At 38.9% G+C, this 18827-nt stretch overlaps 2 protein-coding genes across 3 annotated transcripts; one reads left to right on the forward strand and one right to left on the reverse strand.

Moving 5' to 3' along the window:
• The first annotated feature begins 7767 nt into the window (after nt 1-7767).
• LOC109164027 lies at nt 7768-11491 on the forward strand. Of its 2 annotated transcripts, XR_002051374.1 has the most exons (8): nt 7768-8182; nt 8364-8444; nt 9282-9319; nt 9477-9556; nt 9950-10033; nt 10221-10245; nt 10412-10520; nt 11165-11491. XR_002051374.1 is itself a non-coding variant. In XM_019312776.1 (7 exons), the coding sequence occupies exons 1-7, from the start codon at nt 7904-7906 to the stop codon at nt 11304-11306; spliced, it is 813 nt and encodes a 270-aa protein (XP_019168321.1). In that variant the 5' UTR covers nt 7775-7903; the 3' UTR covers nt 11307-11491. The 2 variants fall into 2 exon arrangements, 1 of the variants encoding a protein (XP_019168321.1); XM_019312776.1 differs by lacking the exon at nt 10221-10245 and having other exon boundaries at nt 7775-8182.
• Nucleotides 11492-13069: 1578 nt separating this feature from the next.
• On the reverse strand, nt 13070-17917 carry LOC109164068 (uncharacterized mitochondrial protein AtMg00810-like). The gene is made up of 2 exons (XM_019312824.1): nt 17530-17917; nt 13070-13197 (listed from the first exon to the last, which is right to left on the reverse strand). Exons 1-2 carry the CDS (start codon nt 17915-17917, stop codon nt 13070-13072), a joined length of 516 nt encoding a protein of 171 aa, XP_019168369.1.
• Nucleotides 17918-18827: the final 910 nt, after the last annotated feature.

The raw sequence follows: 18827 nt of genomic DNA on the forward strand, positions 1-18827 counted from the left end.
TTTAATAATAATAATAATAGTAATAGTAACAATAATAATTAGAATTTAATAATATAAAAAAAAAAAACTGAAGAAGAAGAAGAATAGACGAGGCGTCACAGCTAAGAAGGAAGAAGTGTGAAGATGAAAATCTTAAGAAGGCGCAATGAGGCAGCATGATTTGAACACGAGACGTGTTCACCCGTGTGTTTCCATTTCTCCATTTGGAGAAGTTGGTTTTGGTATTCTCCAAATTCCTTAAGAAAGTTGGAGATTGGAGAAAAAGTAAGCATTTGGAAGAAGAAATTTAGTAAACAACTTCTCAAATTTTTATTTTTTCCACTTCTCAATTTCTCCATTTTCTGAAAAATCCTCTATTTTTTCAAGTTGGTAAACGACCCCATAGAGTTTTAGAGGAGGTACAACTCTTGAGGTTTTTTCCATTTTCCTTGGCGGGAGAGGCTACAAGGTGGATTGATTGATATCCTCACCACTACTTCCACACTTGTGAGCAACTCAAGTAAGAGTTTCTCCAAGAGTACTTCCCTTTGACCTACATCATCAAGCTAAGGAAGCAACTCCTAGACTTGCAAGGCCTGATGGAGTTCCTTAGTGAAACTTGGAAGAGATTCAAGACCACTCGCCGACAAATTCCTAACCACATTCTATCTCAATGGGATGTGGTGAGTGCTTTCTATGGCGGTCTAACCGACGAATGCAAGATGATGTTGGATTCTTCCACAAATGGAGCCCTCTTGAATATTTGGTGGATGTCGAGGCACAAGTGGATAAAATAGCCAATAATTCCCCATATTGGTATAACACTTGGGAGTCCTCAAGGCAAGTCCAATTTGGATTGTATGAAGTGAGCAATAGCCAAGCAATAGAGGCCCTGTTCCAAAGACTATCAATCAAAATAGAGGAGTTTGGTGTTGAAGAAGCCATTTCAAAAAGCCACCACTTCCAACCCATGCATGTGTCTAGCACTTTATTGCAACATATGTGGAGGACGCTTGTTGAGTTGGAATGCCCTTCATGTGGAGAACAAGTGGCTATCAACAAAGCAGGGTGGAGTAAGTGGATGTTGTAGGATCCTCCTTTCAAGGTGTGCAAAGGCCTTAAGGAAGCCATTATGGGAGTTCTTCTTAATACCCCAACCAAGGTGCTTACCAAGGCTATGGTGGTGGAAATAATTGGCACCCCACCAACAATCAAGGGTTATGGGGTCATCAAGGGATGCACAAGGAGGTCAACATCAAGCCAGAGCCCCTTCCCCTCCCCGGGTTTGCTAATTAACAAAGAGGCAATAGAGGGGGGAACAACAACAACTAATGGAGACCAAGTAGTGCTCCTAAAAGGAAACTAATGGAGCAACCTAAGAGTTTAATGGATGAGTTCATGGCCACTTGGATGATGGAGTAAGAAAAGAGGAATAACGCTACGGAAGCCATGATGAAAAACATAGAAATGAGATTATGGAAACTTAAAAAAGCCTTTATTGAGAGAGCCTTGGTATCCTCTCGAGCAACATGGAGAACAACCCGAGTGAGAGGGTATAAGCCATTACCCTCCGTAGTGGTAAGAAACTCAATGACGTAGTTGTTCCTCCTTTGGTTGATGAGGGGAAGGTTGATGTTGGTGTTGATGAGAAGTTGTCTAGTGATCATGTGGATTAAGAGGTTGTTGTGGAGGATGAGAGGGTTGTGGGAAGTGAAAGTGGATTGCAGAAGAAGAAGGGAAGTTTGAAAGAAGATTGGAAGATAGAAGATGGGAAGAACGATGAAATTTTTCGACCCAATCCACATAATCCATTCCAACAAATTCATCCCAGCTCATCACCCCATACATACCCCCATTTTGAGCAGTAAGAAACGAATGAGAAGCACAATCAATTACCTCAAGCATTAGTTCAGGGGCATCCTTTTGCTGGCACATGATCCAAGGGATTCCAATGTGAAGAGATTCAGCAAGGTTTGTACACCAATCAAGATCAGACAAGCTTTTCCAACAGCTCCCTGTGCCTTTTTGGAGGGCCCGATTTGTTCTCAGCATGTGGATATAGAAGGCGTGCTGGTTCATGAATTTGGGGCAGTGCAATGAGGATGACATGCACTGTTGGCCATTGTTTCTTGAAGGAAGAGACAATGGAGCATCGATTCCGCTTGCACTCATCGACAGACATGTGCTGGAAGGAAGAACATCTATCAAGGACACATGCATCGTTTGTTCCTAAGAACTCTGTAACCGCCAGCGGCGTACCTTCGCCGTGCTCCGCTTCTGAACCTCCGGTGAAGATCGCAGCTTCTGAATCGCCGGCGAAGCTCGCCACCAAAACCTCAACACCTGGGTTCACCTTCACCGATTCTGACTCTCCGGCCAAGATCGCTGCTTCTGAGTCGCTGGCGAAGATCGCCATTTCCGAATTGCCGTTAAAGATCGCCACCTGTGAATCTCCAACGAGATTCCCTAATTCATCATCTGGAATCAGAAGAGCCGATGTGTTGATTCTGATCGCCTCCAGTATCTCATCTCTGCAGCTGGACATCATAGACTCCATCCGAGCCATGATTCTCTCCACCAAATCATCAATAGCCAGAAATTGCGTACCAATTTTGACACTTCTGATTTACTCAATCGAGCTTCCATGGATGAGGGTGATAGGGTTTTGAGTTCCCATAGATGAGGCTCTAATACCATTTATAATGAACCTTAGAGTGGAGGCAGGGAAAAAGGAAGAATAGAGTAGAATTGTAAGGGAGGAAAGAAGAGGGAGAAGCAGATTTGTAGAAGGGGAGGGGAAAACGAGTAGAGAGAGAAGACAGAGAGAGAATTAAGAGAGAAAGAGATATTTGTTGATTAATTTGCCAAAACATAAACCTTCAGTACTGTTGGTCCCGATAGGGTGGTAAAAAGTCTAGAGGGGGGGAGAGGGGGGGGGGGGGGGTGAATAAACTTTTTAAACTTTTTCACAATTAATAACACTTTTGTAATTTCAACTCTAAATAACAAAATATGTAACTTAGATGTGCAGCGGAATAATTTATCAACAAAGTTTTACGTAAAATCAAAGAGATATATCACATGCAATATGATGGATATGCTTGCAAATGCTCAAATAGTAAGTATGCAAATTTATGCCCACATGCATACGTGAAAGCTACTAGACCCAGATGAATAAATTCGCACAGTAAAAGATGGGTCAGTCAAATATTCAACATGCAAGACAACAAATGAATATTTAAAGAGATGTTCACTTAATATGTATGCAATATCACGTGTGAATCAATGAATGAATCCAAATGGAATTGTGTCTGCATGCACTTGTAAAGTCACATAACCCAAACAATAGGATAAATAAATAACACAAATAGTAAATGGGTTTGTATGCATGCAATAATAAATGAAAGCAGTAAGTAAATGAGAGAGAGAGGCAATTTATAGTGGTTCAGAGGTGGTGTAATCCTCCTAGTCCACTCTTCTTCTTTAACTCCAAGGAGGAAATTCACTATCTCGTTCACCCATATACAAATAGTGAATCAAGTGCTACACTGGCACTTCCCGAGTGTTTTGCACACAGCTACACTCAATCCCGAGTATCTCGCACAAAGCTATACTCCTGAGTATCTTGCACAAAGTTATACTCCTACACCAACTAAGTGTCTTACACACAGCTACACTTAGCACCACCGAGTGTCTCGCACACAGCTACACTCAGCAACCACGAGTGTCTCGCACACAGCTACACTCACGAGTGTCTCGCACAAAACTACACTCAACAGGGTAGTGCCTTGCACAAAGCTACACTTAACCCTCTTTCTACAAACAGTAGAGATAAGATTTAGAGAAAACAAATTTCTCTTCTAAGGACTTGAAGAATTTCTCGTGAAATCTCAAACTGGATATTTCAAATTTTTGCTCTTCTATTTTTGTTGTATTTCTCTTGTATTGCCTTCTTTTATCTTCTTCATGTCTTCAAGTCTTCTGGTATATATAGCTGAAGAAGCTATATTACCGTTGTAGCATTAGTTGATCTTGATCGTTCATCTTGTTCAGCTACACATTATTGCCAACTTGCATTGCGGTGAATTAATGCAAGAGATGGGTTCTCCACAGTGAGTTTGAAAATCCTCACGTGACAAATCTTCAAAAGTCATACATATCGGCTCATCAGCTGAATCTTCTCCAAAAAAATAATTTCCTTATCTTGACGGATTCAAAATGATGAAATCTTCCAAAAGATTTGCTGCTGATTCTTGCTTGAGTAAAAATATACCTTCGAACATTTCTTCTTCTGAAATGATTTGAAATACGTAGCAAGAGATTTAAATGAGAAAAAAGATGTGTAGAAGAATTCACGTGCATCTTCCTTATCATGTCCACAAGCTTCAAAACTTGCAGTCAACTTAGCATTACATGTGTCCACATTGCAGCATGCACTTTGTAACACCCCCTAATTTCCATGCTATTTAAAGCCTTAAACATGCAGATAACTAAACCAAAACATCAAACACAGCGGAAGACTGAAAGAGGAAATATATAAACTGGAAGAAACGGGGTGCTATGCCACGCTCACCCAAGGGTGAACGCACAGGCTAACATCTGCATTGTTCAAAATCTAAAACCAAACATCATCAAGTACTAAGTCTAAATTGGCTCACAGGCCACAAAACATAAGGGAGGAGCTACTCTAGCTGGCACTAAAACGCGCACTCGTCTAAGCATCACCTGAAAGAAGCATATAAAACATGGGACGACGCCCGGTCAGCGAATAATGCTGGTAACCCACCAATACATGTGAAATATCATACATAGATAAGGTATAAGTTTGTAAAGCCATTTTCGAAACGGAATACATATATATATAAGTCCAAAACCAAGAGTAATAGTCAACACAAGACTCAAACACTCTCAACAAGAACACGGGAACACATCCCAAGACTACAAAGGACAACAACGACTCACAAGAAGGCTCAAGGTATAATCTATCATCACACAATAGATTAATACCCGACATGCATAACTCAAAGGAATAAGGACACACCAAACGGCAACACATGCCAAGGCAACACATGCCTTTGTGACTACACACGTCACAAGAAGAGAACTCACAACAACGGCTACACAAGCCCTCGTGACATCACCCATCACGAGTTGATATGCATTCCTTATGCCCGATTCCAACCTTATGGCTACCCCCAACCTTATGTCTAGTTCCAACCGTTACCTCCAGGACCCCTGTACTTCTTAGTCCAACTTTTTCCCTCCTAGAACCGTCGTCCCCCACCAACAAACCACCAACAAGACCACCAATTCATAGTACACAAGGTACCGATCACATACACGGCGACACACGCTTCTCCAAAACACGTGAACCTGACACACAGGTCACAACTCCATAATCACGTTATGGCCACCACGAGGACCACTGCAATACCTTGGTGACTAGTGTCCCATACCACTAATCGTGCAATCCAGGTAAAGCCACACACACATCACACCTCAACAGGAATCAATCAACGGATCACAACGAAGATATGAAACCATACTCAATCAAGGGGTGGGTCACAGCCCAACAACAACAACGATGAATAACACAAGTTATCATCAACCGATAAGAAGGTACAAACAACACACACGCTAGCATTTAAACACCGAACTAGCATGCTCATCAAACGGGTAAACCAAACGTAGTTCTGAAGAACACATATGACCTATCACGGTTCAACGAAACACAATGTTGAACACTTAACACGATTCAAGACACCAAAACCTACATGGATTCCTACCATATAGTTCTAGACATACGAAACATCAAGAAGACACTCAAATAGTTCCACAAAAGAACATCGAGAAGTCAAAAGACCAAATACCGAGTCAAAAGAATCACCGGGAACAAATCCCTCAACAACCATACATTGTACCCCGCGGGTGGACCCACGGGTACCAACACCCACAAGCCACGTTCCCGCGGGTGGGGCGGCGGGTAGGGCTCTGCCCGCCGTTCCGCCCGCGGGTACACACCTATGCCCAAAATAATCCATTCGGGAATTTTCAACACCAAGCTCAAATTTAAGTCCAAAACATGCCAAATCTCACCAAATACAACAAAATGACTTGAATCAAAGGAATAGCCAAGCAATGGCATACAAGAACCCTAAACACAAGCTTTAGATATGCATTTTCACAAGACAATGCATAAACACTCACATTTCATAGCAAAATCACATGTAGAATCCAAGAAATCATCATATAGGTAAGCAAAATAGATTTTGTAGAGCATGGGTTACATCTTGTAGACAAAAACCTTCACTTAACACCTCACCAAGCTCCTAACAAAGCTCACCTTCCACACCCACTTCAAGAACACACCAAAAGATCACAAAAATTCTATCTTTAAGAAAAGACACCTAAGAAAACACTAAAAACACAAGATGAACATGGATCTTACCCTCCTAGATGCCCAAATGTATGAAAGGTAGAATCTTGGAGACAACTCTTGAAGTTTTGACAAAGCTTCAACTTGGCTTGGAAGAAAAGCTATCTACCTTTTTAGAGAGAAGTTGGAGCTAGAATTTGGAAAGTGTAAGGAGATAAATGAGGGTGTTCTACTAGGTTAGCTTACAATACTAACACAAGGTGAAAAGTCAAGAATATCCTTACTAACATGAAGAGGTGTAAGGAAACAAGGGAACTCCTTACAAAGCTCAAGGTACAACTTTGACTTTGGGATTGACTAGTCAATTATTAGTCCCCGACTATTGAATTTCCAGGATTTTAGGAATTAAATTACCAATTGAAATAGGATTAATTATTTAATTAATCCCTTAATCGAATTTGGATTTCGGGGTGTCACACACTTAACAAGTGTCATCTTTTCAAAAATATGTTTCTAGTGAGATTTGAACATTAGCCCAACAAAATATATCTCCCAAGCTTTTACCACTACACCATATTAACTTATTAATTAATATCTCTGGATATAATCTTTATTCCCAGAATGACTTTAGTAGCATTTTAGATAAATTCATAAATTAATCCGAGTCTGCCTCTTGGTCGTCCTCTATCAGCCCCTTCACACCTTAGTTTTATTCCCCTTCATCGTCCCCTTCACACCTTAGTTTTATTTCCTTTTCAAAAAGGTAGAGATTGAGTCTTAAACCTGTGACCTTTGACTTTAGCAACCTTGTTCCTTATCCACTTCATTGCTTAATCCTTTGGTGTTTTCTAAGGTAAATAATTCTCAAATAGTAACATTCTGGATAATTATATTTTGCTAAGAAATTCGTAAGCTTTATGGCTTGACTTGGGACTTAGACTAATAGACAACTAGACTCAAAATAAAAATAGGGAAGTTCTAAAAATACAATTTTGGCTCATCAAAACTATTACACTTTATTCCTAACAAGTATAATATTCTCTATTTTATACTAAAAATGGGAAATATCTAAATGTAAAGAAAATATCAAAATACAACTCAACAACAACTTAATAGTTCGGGGATGAAACGACGTCATTCCTTCTTGTTCGGGGATCCGTCCTGTATGCAATTATTATATATCTATATATCATTCTCGTCACCAGGACTATGTGGTCTAATGGTATCCGGGTTGGACTTCCATTTGGAAGATTGTGATTTCGAGCTTCAGTGGAGGCGTTATTGGCTCTTTGTGTTTCAGTAGGTTGAGAAAGTATATGAACAGATACTATATTGTAATAGAGCTAGTAGCATTCAAAAAAAAAAAAAAATATCATTCTCGTCTTTTCATCACTGTTCATTACCCATGTCATAATTTACGGTCCACAAGAATATCCATGGCCTGTGGCCATAATTCCATAAACTGTATTTGACTGAGAAGCCTTTTTAGTTGTAAAGCATGCAACAACTAATGGTATCCACTGTTGTGGCCCGGAGACGAAGGAGGAAATGGAATTTGCAGCTCTATACGGCAACAATGCATTAATTAGACTTTCACCCCAATTCCCACCCACCAATTCTCTCAATTTTCCCTCCACCCCTTGTAAGCTTACCCCAACTCTCAAGAACCCATTTTCTTCTTCTTCTTCTTCTTCTTCATTCAGATTGAATTGTTATGGTGGAGGCTATGGGGATGAAGGGCCTCTCTCCACTTCACTGGCTTATGATATTCTTGGCGTTACACCCAATTGCTCTCCAGACCAAATCAAAGCTGCTTTCCGGGCAAGGGTACTTTATCATTTTCATATTTAATAAAGTTTTATTTAGTGTATTGAAATTGCAATGGCCCTCTGTAGGGTTATATGAGTAGGAAAAATGGGATTCTTTTAAAAAAAAAAAAATCAGACTTTGATGAGATGGATATCCCAAATATCTAGCCACTAAAAATTAATTTTTATTTTGAATTCAGGTTAAGAAGTTCCATCCTGATGTGAGAAAAGATGGTGAAAATTCAGATTTAATGATCAGACGTGTTATTGAAGCTTATGAGGTAAATATGATTTGCAATGAGCAAATAATACATACACCAATTTTGTTCATGCCTCTTTCTTCTACTACTACTTATAAGTTTGATTATTATATCAGCGTAACTATAGACATCTCAGAGGAATTTTCTTTTAAGTTCACCACTTAGGGTCTCTTAACCTTCAAAACCTACTAAAAATTAGATTTTTTTGCATCAAACTTTGATGGAATTTCATATAACCAGTTTCAGTGAATTTTATACTTCATACATTGTGAAGAAATGACATGATTTCGGTAGTTGTGTATAACTTTGAAGGCAACTCAAGTATGGCAAAGAAAATTACATGTTAACAAAGTATTGTCCAAACCATATGTCTCCTAAGGTTATATATGAATTTACTTATGGTAAATCATTAAAATTCATTCTAACATGAGCAGTGTCCTAAAGCTAATTTTATTGAGAAACTCAAGATGAAGTTGTATGGTAGGAGGTAGAAGGGCTCTTGTTGGGGTGAGGGGGAAGAGAACTATAGAAACTCTAGCTTTTAGGATTCAAGAATTTCCTGTAAATCGCCCGAAGCTTACTCTCTGCAGCACTCAACTTGAAACCGACGTGCATTTTCATGCAATCCGCAATCTAACTTTCACAATATCTGGTGTTGTGCTTGCCCGAGTGTTTCAATCTGCAGGGGAGCATTGTTCAGACCATGCATCTAACCTTAATGGACTGTATGTAATGATTGTTTGAGTAGTTCATCATGCTAAAATTTGTCAAGAACTACAACGTTTCCTTTGTTGTTATTCGTGCTTAGTGCGGTTACAATTAGATAGCTGATTTTTGTGTCTTTGAAAATTTTGCCAGATGTTATCTGCCTACACAAAGTCTGAAATTATTGAAAGGTAAAGTTGCCATATGTTTCTTTAATGAGTTTCATGGACAATACATTTTCTAAAATATGTTGACAATATGACATATTTTTTACTTATCTTTTTATTTTCATGGTTAACTATACAATTTGTATACTATTCACTCTAACTTTGGAGGAACAATTTTCAGTGAATGTTTGGATCCCTTTGATGAACCGGAATGTGAAGCATTTGATCTGTTTGTTAATCAGACTGTTTGCATTGGAAAAGGTACTTCATCTGCTCATACGGATATATATACTGCTATTACTATAACTGACTGCAAGTGAAAGTTCAGTATTCTAAATTTGATGTTCTATGCACGATCTTCTGGAAGGCTTTTTTTTTTTTTTTTTTTTTTTTTTTTTTTTTTATGACAAGGGAAACCCCAGAACCCTTTCGGGTGTAGGTAAATCCGTCCTTGTGAACCTAGCCAGCATAGGACCACAACGAAGTAAACCAACCTAGGTTACCCATAGCTGATAGGCTCAAACCAAGGGGGCAAGGATTTGAACTCGTGACCTTGTGATTACAAGTGTGGATGTCTTGCCATCCCGGAAGGCTATTTGATAGCATAACTTTTCTTCCATTCCTTTTGATCTGTCATTTCTTGAATATCTGCAGGTTGTTACAGTTCATGTGTGAAGAAAGCACCTCACACATTTAGCATTTCCTCTTTAACGGGATTGGCTCAGGCAACTGCACAAGGTTTGTGCTCGGCTCTTTATCATAAAAGTTCAATAGGAATACGAATGGTTCAATTGTTGGTCTATGCTGTTAACTAGCAGAGGGTCCTTAACATGGTGGAAAGAAAATATCAAAGCTTCTCACAGAATGGTTTCTATCTATCTTATTATGGACCATTTATACTCCAACCATTTGTTGTACATAATAGGGAAGAAGGGAGCACTCAAAGCTAGGTGAGCCTTGTAAGAATATTCATCTCATTTGAACTAAATGTTCATCATGATTAGACTAAAGACCCATTTGGACACGTGTCGCTTTAAGCCCCAGCTAATACTATTACAACTGAAAAAAGGAATGCTAGTTTACGAGATTTTTCCTTATAATATTTCACATGCTCAGGGAAAGGTGAAGATTATGAAGTTCAGGTTGCAGTCGGACAGTGCCCCAAGAGCTGTATACATTACGTTACACCTTCTCAAAGAGTCATTCTAGAGGAGTTGCTGAACAGGTATTTGGCATCCTCCTCAAAATAGTTTCTTGAAATGAAGTAGAAAATAAATTCTTAACAGATTAAAATTTTGGAAAAAAAAAAAATTTGCTTTAAACATTGTTACCATAGTTTTGACTAATCTAGAGTTGGGCTATTGTCTGACCCTATTTGGAGAGTTTTATTGACATTTATTGCTTCATTCACAAGCTTCAAACTTGAGCCTTTATTTAAGGGATTTAAGGGAAACTGAGTTCTGTTGGGTGTCGGCCGGGTTGGCTGAGTTCAACCCTTCGTTCGATTCAAGGCTTGGTATTGTGGCTTACCATGAAGGGGTGTGGTTAAATGGTTAATGTCCACCTACTTATCACCAATTGGTCTTAGAAGGATATGACAACCAGATAACCGAAAACCCCGTGTCCGGTCCCAAGAAGGGATTAATGGCATGGGTGACCTATTGAGAAGTAAACATAATGCAGCATTGATATCCGTCAAGTTCATACCATTATTATGATGTTTGAATAACAAGATTATTATGATGTTTGAATAACAAGTTGTTATTGTTATTATTATATATATATATTGTATACTATTTGAGCATTGCAATTAACCAATCACTAATCAGTCTTCACTCATTCTAACTCTGGACTATGTTTGAATTGAAGCATCATAAACAAACCGTATGATACTTCAGCAGAGGCAGAATTGCTCTACACCCTAATTGTCAAAGCTCGGTTTGAGAACAACCGCTATAAGAAGCCAAAGAAGCAGCCGAAGGTCTCAACCAAACACGTCGATTGGTTCTAAAGCTTAGATCAGTTGCTGCAGGTCACAATATGCCCCCTAAGATATGTAATATCACTCCAGTAATCTGCTTCTTCTCATGAAAAACTATAGACCATCTATGATCACATGGATCACTAACATAAAAAAATTGTTTTGCTTGCGATGTTAATATGAAGCGATCATTCTTATGACCTTTCCAATCCAAACTTATTGACTTTCACTCCGTGGTTACTCTCTACCCATCTACATATGAACGTTGGCACCTTAAACTTTACATAATCAAACTCCATATTTCTTCAATCACTTCATAGTATGACAATTCTGCCAACACAAGGTTTTTATTTTTGAACTACTGAAATGCATTGAATTAGTTACCAAAGTCACTCCACTATTTTGCATAGTGCTCTTGTCATCTTGAAACTTTGTATGGAAAGAAAACTCGGTAATATTATACCAAGTGTAAGATTCGACATATATATGCTTGGACCATGAGCTAACTATTATATAGTTTCAAAAACATTATTGTCAACAACTTTATTTTTAAACCACTCAACAAAAGCGTTTATGCCCAGTTGCAATTCACATGTTACTTCTTTGAGGATTCTGCTCCCTTACTAGGGACACGTGTTCATCCATATAATGCTCAACTTCACTCGTATTATGCAAGTTGTACAAAAGTGTTTGCTCAACATCCTCACAATTCATAGTAAACACTTTGCTTCCTTGAGTACCCTTACTTGCTATTCTCCCAATGTAGCGATACTTGAGAAGACCAATAGTTTCTACACCTGACAAGTACTCGGTAAAGAATTTAACAACTTCTTCAGCATTAATGAGTGTATGACTATAAACAACAGATGCTTCTGGCATATATCGATTCCTGACATACCCTTTTAGAACTTTCATGTAGTGTTCTAACAAGTACGTCCACCTCAAGTAAGTCAGACCACATTGTCTAATCTCTCTCACCAAGTGTACAAGTAAATGAACCATTATATATATATATATATATATATATATATATATATATATATATATATATATAAAGGAAGGTGAAAGTACATTTCTAATTGGCATAATGTAATAACAATTCCATTCTCCAAATCATCTAATTTGTCAGTTGCGTTGAAGAAGAAACAAAGTCTTATAAGTGTGTGTCTCAACTTTTTAGGCAATACAACTCTAACAGCCAGCGACAATAGTTGTTGCATTAAGGCATAACAGTCATGAGATTTCAACCCCACCAACTTTATATCTTACATGTTCACAAGCCTTTTGATATTTGAAGAATACCATTATGGGACTTTAACTCTATGTAAACATTCACATAAACTTATTTTCTCATTTCTTGGCAGAGTATAAGCAACTAGAGGCAAATATGTCTTCTTCCCCATTGAGTGTGGAGCTAATTTAGGTCATATACTCATCTCTTCCTAGTCTAATCTAGTTTTGAGTCCATCTTTAGCCTTATCCTTTATATCTAGAAGTGTTCCAACAAAGTTATCACACACATTTTTTCAACATGCATAACATCAATAATATGTCATGTCTAACAACTTCAATTCCAATATGAAAGATCAAAGAATATAGACATTTTTCTCCGTTGACTCTTCTTAGCTGGAGGTATCTCAACATTAGATTTCTTCCGTCTCTTGCCTTTTTGAGATTTAAGTTGTAGGACCTTGCCAAAAATAATATTTATATTTTTCATTCGTTCATAAGCTTGCATATCCATTATTGCATGTGGAACATTAGCATAGTCTTGCAACCAATTAAAAACCTTTTTAATCTCCGATAAGGGTGGAATCTATGAAGAAATCTCTGATTACCATAGACTGTCTTTTTTCAAAGAATAAGTTGTTGATAACATGTGTCTTCTTCACATATAGGACATGCTTTATATCCTTTAACACTATACCCAGAAAAATTGTCATAAGGCAGGAGATCATGGCACGCAATTTAAATGACTCGTTTCGATATGTATCAAATATTAGCACACCTTCATCCCACAACTTTTTCAAATCATCAATTAAAGGTGCCAAAATGATGTCTGTGTCATTCCCCGGTTATTTTGGTCTAGAAATCATCAAACACAACAATATATACTTACATTTCATACACAACCAAAAAGGTAGATTGTAGATTACCAACATAACAGGCCACGAGATGTGCTTACTACTAAGATTTCCATGTGAATTAATTCCATAGATACAAAGTAAGTCTAAGATTTCTTCATTGCTAAATTCGGGAAATGAATTATTGTCAATTGTTTTCCATTCAAGGAATTAGCTGGGTGTTGAAGCTTTTCATAAAAAACTTTTTGATATGCATGCCGCGTTAAGTTTCTTGCATCACTGGGATTTACAAATAGACATTTAAACCTTAGAACAATTGGAAGATATGATACCACTTTAGCCAGTGACCCATTCAATATCACTTCACCATCACCATCCTGATTCATCTTTTATATAATTGAAGTTTGAAGTCCAACTGATAGATCAAATTCGCGTAAACCAGGATGATGTTAAAGATGACTTTGTGCACTTGCATAAAACTGAGTATGCCATAATTTTTGGAAACTTTTTATTTTTTAGAAAAAATAAAAAATAATAAAATAAAAATGAAGATGGTATTCAAGTGAGTTTTGTTTTTTAAATGGAATTTATATTTAAAGTATAGAACATTTTAAGAAAAATCTACATCTACATCTATCTACAAATTTAATAAGAGCCAATAAAGTTAGGCCGAACTAAGAAATGTTAGTTTAATTATTTGTTGAAATGAATGGTTCATATTATTTTAATTTTAGTATATGTTAGTGTAATTATTTGTTGAAATGAATGGTTCATATTATTTTAATTTTAGTATTTTTATTATTATTTTTCCTACTGTACCCTCTATTATATCATTACTTTTCTTTATTAATAAATTAAAATTAAATTACACTAGAAAAAAATGCTATATAGAATATAGCTCTTAGGTTAACTGTGAGTGCCATAATGTGCAAAAATACTGATAGATCGAATATGCGTAAACTAGGATGATGTTAAAGATGACGTTGTGCACTTGAGTAAAACTGAGTGTGCCATAATGTGTAGAATTATTCTGACCATGAACTGGCTTGCACTTAGGTTGATCTGTGTGTGCTATTATGTGCAAAAAAATTCTAATAGATTGAATCCATGTAAACCATGATGATGTTAAACAATTTTGTGTGCACTTGCGTTAAAATGACTATGTCATAACGTAGAGAATGAGTGTGTGTCATTCTGCATTGTGTGTGCCATATTGCCTTGTGTGTGTCAAAATGTCCATGGATGATGTGATTGACCACAAGTAGATGGTGCCAAAATGTAGACGGTTTGTTGATGAGCTACAAGTATAAGATCATTTACTTGAAGTAAGCCAATTCTTAATTGTATTGCTTACTATTGGAGATGGAAAATCAAGTCGATGCGAGGGAACGAACGAAGGGTGTCATTGATGAGCTGAATGGGAAGCAACTACTAAACGCTGTTGTTTGCATTCTAGCTAAATACGAATAAAAAGGCGATTACACTTCATAACTGATTATAGATGGGGAATTACATTGTTGCCCTTCTTTATACTTAGCCTTAGCCTTGCTTCTCTCTGTTACCCCCCCCCCCCCCCCCGGCGCCCTAAGCTTACGCATGAAGATCTTGAGTGCCCAGCTTAGAGAGGAAGAGTTGAAAAAGTGAAGTGGGAAGAGCTTTGGTGAACCCGTCAGCAACTTGGCCAGACGATGAGACGGAGAGGAGCTTGACTAATCCTTGGCTGACTTTCTCGCAAATGATATGGCAGTCGATTTCGATATGTTTTGTTCGTTCGTGGAATACGTGATTCTTGTAACACCCCAGATTTTCAGGATATTTAAAACTTATAAAATAAAGGTGAAATCTCGTTGAATCCCAAAACATAGTACAAGAGTATGGGGTGCTATGCCACACCTAAGCTAGAAAACTCAGGTGCACAGGCTAACTGACTAATATCCTCAAATAGCATCAGTACTAAATCATGGCACGCAGGCCGAAAGGGAAAAACTATCTAAACTACGTCCAAGCTTCTAGCGCGCTCCAGTGAACTACTCGTCTGTGCCTGAAAGCCAAATATATCTGTTCAGCGAGAGATGCTGGTAACCCACTCCAACGCGTTGAAATACAATACATATAGAGATATATATAGATATACGAAAACCATTTTAAAGCATGAAGATATATCCTATGAGACTCTAGCTTTTGAAACCGGGAATGACTCGACAGATAAGGCTCGACACAAGCAACAGTTATAACAGGCGTATACAATCCTCCACAGGCAAGATAGATAGAGATGAGCACAATAAATAATCATAACCCAATGTAAACAATCCCCGGCATAATCCCATAGTCACATCTCCCAATATACTCATAAACACAACTCATCTATATCTCATCACAAAGCACACTTTGTTGGCGCCACAGGACCAATCTCATGCCCATACATGAGGGTCAGCGCATATAGCTCTGACACGGCCCCGCAGCACCCTGCCCCGCCTCACATTACGGAGGAGCCGATCGCAACCGACTGATGGACCTTTGTCCTACATAATATTTATATACATGACCGGTCTTTACCAGCCTGGTTAACAGTTGGGATGGTTCTCAGCCCATTCAACTGCCCGTATAGTGGACCTTTGTCCTATATAATATTTATATACCTGACCGGTCCCTACCAGCCTGGTTAACAGCCGGTATGGTTCTCAGCCCATCCGACTGCCCGTATAGTGGAACTTAGTCCTATATAATATTTATATACCTGACCGGTCTCTACCAGCCTGGTTAACAGCCGATATGGTTCTCAGCCCACCCGACTGCCCGTATAGCCCGATTGATCTTAACCAATTCGGGGTTACGTGCACACATAACACATAGCAAGTACATGCAATCCACATTAACACATTGGGAAGGGGGAGAAAACGTATAACAAAACCTATGCGTGATCCTTCACATACTAAGAATGGTCCTAAGGGGTTCATACTCCTTTCACCTAGGTCAACGGGATACCAATTCAACTAGCATGCAATATATAAGACTCATACAACCTACGAACGGTACCCGAAACATCAAACTAGACATAGGCACGATAGACGGAGTCCGTTAGGACACCACGGGGGTCGGGGAAACATCAAACGGGGAAGCCAAAATCCTCGGGTTGGGGTATTTTCCAGCGGGTAGCCGGTGGGTGGGGGTCCACCCGCCGGCGTGTACTGTTCCGGGCAGTGGGTGCCCGGCGGGCAGCTGCCCGCCCGCCGGCTGCCCGCTGCCGGGACTGCCCGACTTGCCGCGGGTAGGTGGCGGGTCCCCTACCCCCCACTGACTCTTTTCATCACAAAAACGTCCCGGGAACCATTGTGGAACCCGAAACCATGCTTAGACACTTTACAACGCAATTAACGATCAACACGTAGTCAATTAACGGATCAAATACGAGGAACGTACGGCACATAACCTATCATGCTTTTCTAACATAATCAACACCCCAAACATGCAATTTACCACCCGATAAACCAAGAATGATATCATACGATACAACCTAGGGTTCTAATCACTTTTATACCCACAAGAATACGATTCGTCCTCCAATTACAAGATTTGGTGCAAATAACACATAAGCGTATACAATTATCAAGAATGACATATGAACATCAAGAACTCCACGTAATCATCAAGAACATCATAATTATCAAGAATCTCTCAATATCAAGATCACCCATGGAATTATCCCGTCAATCATCAACAAAAATATCGCAAATCATCAATACACAATAATATGGGGAAATCCTACGTGGGAAATCATAGCTATGAAAATAGGTTTTGTTGAGACATGGGTTACCTCTTAGCCTTAATTAATTCCTTGGCTATGAAGGGTCTTTCTTTAAGCTTTCTTGCTTTTTTGATTTCTTCTAGGGGGATTCTTGGAGCTCTTTGGGGTGGTGGGCGTTATTCTTGTGGTGGGGGTTTCTAGGTGCCTCTTAAGTCCCCTATTTATATATTTAGATGTCCTAGTTAGGAACTAATATTATGGGCTTGCTAGTTCTATTTCTTTTGGGACTAAGGATTGGGTTTAGGGATAAGGGCTCGTGGACTATGGTGGGCCTTCCTAATTAATTATTGTGATTTAATTCTTTCTTTTGGGTAATTGATTAGATGATTTAATTGATCTTAGGGGTCGTAACACGGGGTGTTACAATTCTCTCCGATGGCGATTGCCGATTTAGTATCACAAAAGATGGCAGCAAGCCTAATCATCTCAATCTGTAAATCATGAAGCAATGTTATAATCCACTGGACCTCATAGACGGTTGCGGCAAGAGCCCGATATTCAACCTCGGAGGACGAACGAGAAACAGTAGATTGTTTCTTCGTTCTCCACGAAATAGGAGCAGTACCAAGAAAAATGCAAAAGCCAGTCACTGATCTACGTGTCTCCGGACATGATGCCCAATCAGAATCGGAGAATACGTTCAACTGCATTGCACCATTCCAGGGGTAGAATGTCCCCTGACCGGGAGCTTTCTTTATGTATCTTAGAACACGGTGTGCTGCGACTAGGTGCTCACTTGTTGGTGTATCCATGAATTAACTTAGTTGTTGTACCACATATGTGATATCCGGCCTTGTAGAGGTGAGATATAGGAGACGCCCAACAAGTCGTATATAGCTACTGGAGTCCTGAAGGAGTGTTATGCCACATCTAAGTCATCCAAACCTAGATGCACAAGCTTACACAAAAATAACTATCCAAAACATCAATATCCAAGGTGGCTCACAGGCCAAAAGATATAAGTGCTAGAAAGGTAAGGCTAAGTCTAGCTTGAGGCTCCATCTACGCACTCTCGAACTGACTAACGGTACCTGAAAACATTTTAAATAACCTTAGCGATTATGCTAAGTAACCACACTCCAATGTGTAAAGATACATAGATATACATTTGATACTTAAAATAGTTTTAAGACTTGGGAATACATAAGTATATCCAATCAACTCTAATCAGTAAAATCACGAGGAATGGACTCAAAGCCAAACCACACAAGAGATACACTCAACAGTACACAACTGACCACAAGATCAACAGAATCAACGGAATCAATGAGATAGCGATAATGATCAAGAATATAATAAAGATCAAGGTAAGACAATCATAGCAATCAACAAGGATAGTTCTCATCAAGGTCATGCAATCAACATCAATCTCAAGTTACCAAGTCCACAAAGGACAGATTCAACAAGTATTCATCACGAAGTCAATTCCAACAACTCAATCAATGGTGAATCAGTGTGGAGGGCTCAATCCCAACAAGTAACACAAGAGATGCAACCGAGGTCATTGCAACGACCCAAACGTGGTAATACCACTATCTAAAAAGATTCCGCAGAGTCATCGCAACAACTCAACAGGATATAATCGTGGTTTCGAGGGGTCAAAGCTCGACCCTTGGAGACATCCATAAATCCTTAAGTGTATACACCCCTATTGGGACCTCC

Source organism: Ipomoea nil, unplaced genomic scaffold (assembly GCF_001879475.1).
Source record: "Ipomoea nil cultivar Tokyo-kokei standard unplaced genomic scaffold, Asagao_1.1 scaffold3056, whole genome shotgun sequence".
Classification (NCBI taxonomy): domain Eukaryota; kingdom Viridiplantae; phylum Streptophyta; class Magnoliopsida; order Solanales; family Convolvulaceae; genus Ipomoea; species Ipomoea nil.

Coding starts and splice junctions, on each gene's coding strand:
- LOC109164027 (XM_019312776.1), top strand. CDS start 7,904: ATGGAATTTGCAGCTCTATACGGCAACAATGCATTAATTAGACTTTCA. Junction 8,445..9,281: donor GTGTTATTGAAGCTTATGAG/GTAAATATGATT, acceptor AAATTTTGCCAG/ATGTTATCTGCCTACACAAA. Junction 10,521..11,164: donor CTAGAGGAGTTGCTGAACAG/GTATTTGGCATC, acceptor TTTGAATTGAAG/CATCATAAACAAACCGTATG.
- LOC109164068 (XM_019312824.1), bottom strand. CDS start 17,917: ATGGATACACCAACAAGTGAGCACCTAGTCGCAGCACACCGTGTTCTA. Junction 13,198..17,529: donor AATCGCCATCGGAGAGAATT/GTAACACCCCGT, acceptor TTCTGGGTATAG/TGTTAAAGGATATAAAGCAT.